The sequence below is a fragment of the Callionymus lyra genome, chromosome 5 (genome assembly GCF_982586985.1).
Source record: "Callionymus lyra chromosome 5, fCalLyr1.hap1.1, whole genome shotgun sequence".
Classification (NCBI taxonomy): domain Eukaryota; kingdom Metazoa; phylum Chordata; class Actinopteri; order Syngnathiformes; family Callionymidae; genus Callionymus; species Callionymus lyra.
Window position 1 is genome coordinate 2,648,419 of NC_141822.1, and position 8,777 is coordinate 2,657,195.

The 8,777-nt window shown below is 27.0% G+C and overlaps 1 protein-coding gene across 1 annotated transcript in view; it reads right to left on the minus strand.

Annotated features, from left to right (window-relative positions):
- Positions 1-1,626: 1,626 nt before the first annotated feature.
- The window catches only part of rhof (ras homolog family member F), a 14,546-nt gene continuing 7,395 nt past the window's right edge, over positions 1,627-8,777 (minus strand). Inside the window, exons 3-5 of the mRNA XM_087790467.1 lie at positions 8,532-8,641; positions 2,038-2,172; positions 1,627-1,982 (exon numbers count right to left, since the gene is read on the minus strand). Of these exons, the coding sequence (XP_087646593.1) occupies positions 1,818-1,982; positions 2,038-2,172; positions 8,532-8,641 (410 nt within the window). The 3' untranslated portion in view covers positions 1,627-1,817. The remainder of the gene's footprint in view (positions 1,983-2,037; positions 2,173-8,531; positions 8,642-8,777) is intronic.

The following is an 8,777-nucleotide window of genomic DNA, read 5'->3' on the forward strand; positions in this document are numbered from 1 at the left end:
CACCTCGTTACTCACCTGGTTACTCGGCTCGTTACTCACCTGGTTACTCGGCTCGTTACTCACCTGGTTACTCACCTGGTTACTCACCTGGTTACTCACCTGGTTACTCACCTCGTTACTCACCTCGTTACTCACCTGGTTACTCACCTGGTTACTCACCTCGTTACTCACCTGGTTACTCATCTGGTTACTCATCTGGTTACTCACCTGGTTACTCACCTGGTTACTCACCTGGTTACTCACCTCGTTACTCACCTCGTTACTCACCTCGTTACTCACCTCGTTACTCACCTGGTTACTCACCTCGCTACTCACCTCGTTACTCACCTGGTTACTCGGCTCGTTACTCACCTGGTTACTCGCCTCGTTACTCACCTGGTTACTCACCTGGTTACTCACCTCGTTACTCACCTCGTTACTCACCTCGTTACTCACCTCGTTACTCACCTGGTTACTCACCTCGTTACTCACCTGGTTACTCACCTCGTTACTCACCTGGTTACTCAGCTCGTTACTCACCTGGTTACTCACCTGGTTACTCGGCTCGTTACTCACCTGGTTACTCACCTGGTTACTCACCTCGTTACTCAACTCGTTACTCACCTGGTTACTCACCTCGTTACTCACCTGGTTACTCGCCTGGTTACTCACCTTGTTACTCACCTCGTTACTCACCTGGTTACTCGCCTGGTTACTCACCTTGTTACTCACCTCGTTACTCAACTCGTTACTCACCTGGTTACTCACCTTGTTACTCAACTCGTTACTCAACTTGTTACTCACCTTGTTACTCAACTCGTTACTCACCTTGTTACTCACCTGGTTACTCACCTGGTTACTCACCTGGTTACTCACCTTGTTACTCACCTGGTTACTCGCCTGGTTACTCACCTCGTTACTCACCTGGTTACTCGCCTGGTTACTCACCTCGTTACTCACCTGGTTAGTCGCCTGGTTACTCACCTGGTTACTCAACTCGTTACTCACCTTGTTACTCACCTGGTTACTTACCTGGTTACTCAACTCGTTACTCACCTTGTTACTCACCTGGTTACTCACCTGGTTACTCACCTGGTTACTCACCTGGTTACTCACCTCGTTACTCGCCTGGTTACTCGCCTGGTTACTCGCCTGGTTACTCGCCTGGTTACTCACCTCGTTACTCTGTGAGTCTCCGTTGTATTACTCTGTGAGTCTCCGTAGTATTACTCTGTTAGTCTCTGTAGTATTACTCCATGAGTCTCCGTAATATTACTCTGCGAGTCTGTAGTATTACTCCGCGAGTCCCTGAAGTATTACTCTGTGAGTCTCCGTAGTATTAACTTTGTGAACAATTTTACATATTTTTTACTAATTTGTTTGAGTTTAAAATAATTTGATAAATATGTTTAGATTTAAAAGAGCGTTTTAAAGTATAATTAAATAACAAACAATAAGATAAACATAAATAAATAAAAATAAAAAAATAAATGTATTGACTTTTAAAGAACATTATTATATTATTAGTTTAATAAACGAGAGGAGACTTGATTCCTTTAGGCGCATGCGCAGTCTCTCCGCCCATGGACCTGCTTTACCACTGTTGAACGCTAGTGGGCGCGTCTGACAAAGAAAAAAGAACAAAACTTCTTCATCAAATATATTAATTATGTTTTATTATGAATAGCTTTGAAGTATTTGTTATTGAGATGAAAACGTTTGAAATCAAAATGACTCATGTTTTTAAATACGGTTAAAACAATCAAAGTATTTTTGAACGAAGTAAAAATAGTTTCAAGTAAAAATTGCTGCTAAAAGTAAACAAATGTCCAGAAGCGTCAGATCATGACACACGTCTTCCTCCTCCTCGTCCTCCTCGTCCTCCTCTGGAACAACAAGGTTCTCTTCGCAGCTTCTTTAAACACCTGCTCCACGTTCTCCAGGTGTTTGGCCGAACACTCCAGGTAAACTTCTGCCTTCATCTGCTGCTGCGTCTCCAGACCCTGAAGAAAGACGCGTCAGACGCTCGTCCTCGTGACGGAGGCGCACCTGACGCACCTGAGCGTAGGTCACGTGACCCAGATTCATGGCCTTCAACTTCCTGCAACATTCCTGGTCCGTCCTCAGGTCAGTCTTGCAGCCGATGAGGACGATGGGAACGTCCCGGCAGAAGTGTCGCACCTCTGGATACCACTGTGGACACATTATCTATGATATGGTGTTTGTTTATGATTGTTATTATCTATAATATATATGTTTATAATTAAAACCACTGTGGACACATTATCTATGATATGGTGTTTGTTTATGATTGTTATTATCTATAATATATATGTTTATAATTAAAACCACTGTGGACACATTATCTATGATATGGTGTTTGTTTATGATTGTTATTATCTATAATATATATGTTTATAATTAAAACCACTGTGGACACATTATCTATGATATGGTGTTTGTTTATAATTGTTATTATCTATAATATATATGTTTATAATTAAAACCACTGTGGACACATTATCTATGATATGGTGTTTGTTTATGATTGTTATTATCTATAATATATATGTTTATAATTAAAACCACTGTGGACACATTATCTATGATATGGTGTTTGTTTATGATTGTTATTATCTACAATATATATGTTTATAATTAAAACCACTGCGGACACATTATCTATGATATGGTGTTTGTTTATAATTGTTATTATCTATAATATATATGTTTATAATTAAAACCACTGTGGACACATTATCTATGATATGGTGTTTGTTTATAATTGTTATTATCTATAATATATATGTTTATAATTAAAACCACTGTGGACACATTATCTATGATATGGTGTTTGTTTATAATTGTTATTATCTATAATATATATGTTTATAATTAAAACCACTGTGGACATATTATCTATGATATGGTGTTTGTTTGTAATTGTTATTATCTATAATATATATGTTTATAATTAAAACCACTGTGGACATATTATCTATGATATGGTGTTTGTTTGTAATTGTTATTATCTATAATATATATGTTTATAATTAAAACCACTGTGGACACATTATCTATGATATGGTGTTTGTTTGTAATTGTTATTATCTATAATATATATGTTTATAATTAAAACCACTGTGGACACATTATCTATGATATGGTGTTTGTTTGTAATTGTTATTATCTATAATATATATGTTTATAATTAAAACCACTGCGGACACATTATCTATGATATGGTGTTTGTTTATGATTGTTATTATCTATAATATATATGTTTATAATTAAAACCACTGTGGACACATTATCTATGATATGGTGTTTGTTTATAATTGTTATTATCTATAATATATATGTTTATAATTAAAACCACTGTGGACACATTATCTATGATATGGTGTTTGTTTATAATTGTTATTATCTATAATATATATGTTTATAATTAAAACCACTGTGGACACATTATCTATGATATGGTGTTTGTTTATAATTGTTATTATCTATAATATATATGTTTATAATTAAACCACTGTGGACATATTATCTATGATATGGTGTTTGTTTATAATTGTTATTATCTATAATATATATGTTTATAATTAAAACCACTGTGGACACATTATCTATGATATGGTGTTTGTTTATAATTGTTATTATCTATAATATATATGTTTATAATTAAACCACTGTGGACATATTATCTATGATATGGTGTTTGTTTGTAATTGTTATTATCTATAATATATATGTTTATAATTAAAACCACTGTAGACACATTATCTATGATATGGTGTTTGTTTATGATTGTTATTATCTATAATATATATGTTTATAATTAAAACCACTGTCGACACATTATCTATGATATGGTGTTTGTTTATAATTGTTCTTATCTATAATATATATGTTTATAATTAAAAACACTGTGGACACATTATCTATGATATGGTGTTTGTTTATAATTGTTATTATCTATAATATATATGTTTATAATTAAAACCACTGTAGACACATTATCTATGATATGGTGTTTGTTTATAATTGTTATTATCTATAATATATATGTTTATAATTAAAACCACTGTGGACACATTATCTATGATATGGTGTTTGTTTATAATTGTTCTTATCTATAATATATATGTTTATAATTAAAACCACTGCGGACACATTATCTATGATATGGTGTTTGTTTATAATTGTTCTTATCTATAATATATATGTTTATAATTAAAACCACTGTGGACACATTATCTATGATATGGTGTTTGTTTATAATATATATGTGTATAATTAAAACCACTGTAGACACATTATCTATGATATGGTGTTTGTTTATAATTGTTATTATCTATAATATATATGTTTATAATTAAAACCACTGTGGACACATAATCTATGATATGGTGTTTGTTTATGATTGTTATTATCTATAATATATATGTTTATAATTAAAACCACTGTGGACACATTATCTATGATATGGTGTTTGTTTGTAATTGTTATTATCTATAATATATATGTTTATAATTAAAACTACTGTGGACACATTATCTATGATATGGTGTTTGTTTATAATTGTTATTATCTATAATATATATGTTTATAATTAAAACCACTGCGGACACATTATCTATGATATGGTGTTTGTTTGTAATTGTTATTATCTATAATATATATGTTTATAATTAAAACCACTGTGGACAAATTATCTATAATATGGTGTTTGTTTATGATTGTTATTATCTATAATATATATGTTTATAATTAAAACCACTGTGGACACATTATCTATGATATGGTGTGTGTTTATAATTGTTATTATCTATAATATATATGTTTATAATTAAAACCACTGTGGACACATTATCTATGATATGGTGTTTGTTTATAATTGTTATTATCTATAATATATATGTTTATAATTAAAACCATTGTGGACACATTATCTATGATATGGTGTTTGTTTATAATTGTTATTATCTATAATATATATGTTTATAATTAAACCACTGTGGACATATTATCTATGATATGGTGTTTGTTTATAATTGTTATTATCTATAATATATATGTTTATAATTAAAACCACTGTGGACACATTATCTATGATATGGTGTTTGTTTATAATTGTTATTATCTATAATATATATGTTTATAATTAAACCACTGTGGACATATTATCTATGATATGGTGTTTGTTTGTAATTGTTATTATCTATAATATATATGTTTATAATTAAAACCACTGTAGACACATTATCTATGATATGGTGTTTGTTTATGATTGTTATTATCTATAATATATATGTTTATAATTAAAACCACTGTGGACACATTATCTATGATATGGTGTTTGTTTATAATTGTTCTTATCTATAATATATATGTTTATAATTAAAACCACTGTGGACACATTATCTATGATATGGTGTTTGTTTATAATTGTTATTATCTATAATATATATGTTTATAATTAAAACCACTGTGGACACATTATCTATGATATGGTGTTTGTTTATAATTGTTAGTATCTATAATATATATGTTTATAATTAAAACCAATGTGGACACATTATCTATGATATGGTGTTTGTTTATAATTGTTATTATCTATAATATATATATGTTTATAATTAAAACCACTGTGGACACATTATCTATGATATGGTGTTTGTTTATAATTGTTATTATCTATAATATATATGTTTATAATTAAAACCACTGCGGACACATTATCTATGATATGGTGTTTGTTTATAATTGTTATTATCTATAATATATATGTTTATAATTAAAACCACTGTGGACACATTATCTATGATATGGTGTTTGTTTATGATTGTTATTATCTACAATATATATGTTTATAATTAAAACCACTGCGGACACATTATCTATGATATGGTGTTTGTTTATAATTGTTATTATCTATAATATATATGTTTATAATTAAAACCACTGTGGACACATTATCTATGATATGGTGTTTGTTTATAATTGTTATTATCTATAATATATATGTTTATAATTAAAACCACTGTGGACACATTATCTATGATATGGTGTTTGTTTATAATTGTTATTATCTATAATATATATGTTTATAATTAAAACCACTGCGGACACATTATCTATGATATGGTGTTTGTTTATAATTATTATTATCTATAATATATATGTTTATAATTAAACCACTGTGGACACATTATCTATGATATGGTGTTTGTTTATAATTGTTATTATCTATAATATATATGTTTATAATTAAAACCACTGTAGACACATTATCTATGATATGGTGTTTGTTTATGATTGTTATTATCTATAATATATATGTTTATAATTAAAACCTCTGTAGACACATTATCTATGATATGGTGTTTGTTTATGATTGTTATTATCTATAATATATATGTTTATAATTAAAACCACTGTGGACACATTATCTATGATATGGTGTTTGTTTATAATCAAAACAACTGTTGAAGCATTATTATCTATAATATTATGTATGTTTATAATTAAAACAACTGTTGAAGCATTATTATCTATAATATTATGTATGTTTATAATTATTATCTATAACATTATGTATGTTTATAATTAAAACAACTGTTGAAGTATTATTATCTATAATATTATGTATGTTTATAATTATTATCTATAATATTATGTATGTTTATAATTAAAACAACTGTTGAAGCATTATTATCTATAATATTATGTATGTTTATAATTATTATCTATAATATTATATATGTTTATAATTAAAACAACTGTTGAAGCATTATTATCTATAATATTATGTATGTTTATAATTATTATCTATAATATTATGTATGTTTATAATTAAAACAACTGTTGAAGTATTATTATCTATAATATTATATATGTTTATAATTATTATCTATAATATTATGTATGTTTATAATTAAAACAACTGTTGAAGCATTATTATCTATAATATTATGTATGTTTATAATTATTATCTATAACATTATGTATGTTTATAATTAAAACAACTGTTGAAGCATTATTATCTATAATATTATGTATGTTTATAGTTATTATCTATAATATTATTTATGTTTATAATTATTATCTATAACATTATGTATGTTTATAATTAAAACAACTGTTGAAGCATTATTATCTATGATATTATGTATGTTTATAATTATTATCTATAATATTATGTATGTTTATAATTAAAACAACTGTTGAAGTATTATTATCTATAATATTATGTATGTTTATAATTATTATCTATAATATTATGTATGTTTATAATTAAAACAACTGTTGAAGCATTATTATCTATAATATTATGTATGTTTATAATTATTATCTATAACATTATGTATGTTTATAATTAAAACAACTGTTGAAGCATTATTATCTATAATATTATGTATGTTTATAATTATTATCTATAACATTATGTATGTTTATAATTAAAACAACTGTTGAAGCATTATTATCTATGATATCATGTATGTTTATAATTATTATCTATAATATTATGTATGTTTATAATTAAAACAACTGTTGAAGCATTATTATCTATAATATTATGTATGTTTATAATTAAAACAACTGTTGAAGCATTATTATCTATAATATTATGTATGTTTATAATTATTATCTATAACATTATGTATGTTTATAATTAAAACAACTGTTGAAGCATTATTATCTATAATATTATGTATGTTTATAATTATTATCAATAATATTATGTATGTTTATAATTAAAACAACTGTTGAAGCATTATTATCTATAATATTATGTATGTTTATAATTAAAACAACTGTTGAAGCATTATTATCTATAATATTATGTATGTTTATAATTATTATCTATAATATTATGTATGTTTATAATTAAAACAACTGTTGAAACATTATTATCTATAATATTATGTATGTTTATAATTAAAACAACTGTTGAAGCATTATTATCTATAATATTATGTATGTTTATAATTATTATCTATAATATTATGTATGTTTATAATTAAAACAACTGTTGAAGCATTATTATCTATAATATTATGTATGTTTATAATTATTATCTATAACATTATGTATGTTTATAATTAAAAAAACGGTTGAAGCATTATTATCTATAATATTATGTATGTTTATAATTATTATCTATAATATTATGTATTTTTATAATTATCTATAATATTATGTATGTTTATAATTAAAACAACTGTTGAAACATTATTATCTATAATATTATATATGTTTATAATTAAAACAACTGTTGAAGCATTATTATCTATAATATTATGTATGTTTATAATTATTATCTATAACATTATGTATGTTTATAATTAAAACAACTGTTGAAGCATTATTATCTATAATATTATGTATGTTTATAATTATTATCTATAATATTATTTATGTTTATAATTATTATCTATAACATTATGCATGTTTATAGTTAAAACCAGTGTTGAAACATTATCTATTATATTATGTTTGTTTATAACTATTATTAAAGTTGACGGTCTGGGTCAAAGTTCACTGACCTTGACCAGGACGTTGTCGAAGCTGCTGGGGTTGGTGACGTCGAAGCAGACGATGACGAGATTCGCCTCCACGTACGACAGCGGTCGCAGTCGGTCGTAATCTTCCTGCCCTGACGAGCAACAGACGCGTCACTTCCTGTCGACCACTTCCTGTCGCCTGCTGCTTCTATTTCCTGTTGCTGCTTATCAGCGTCTGCAGTGTTCACCGTGCGTTTTAAATAAAGTTTATACACAAGTGTTTATTAA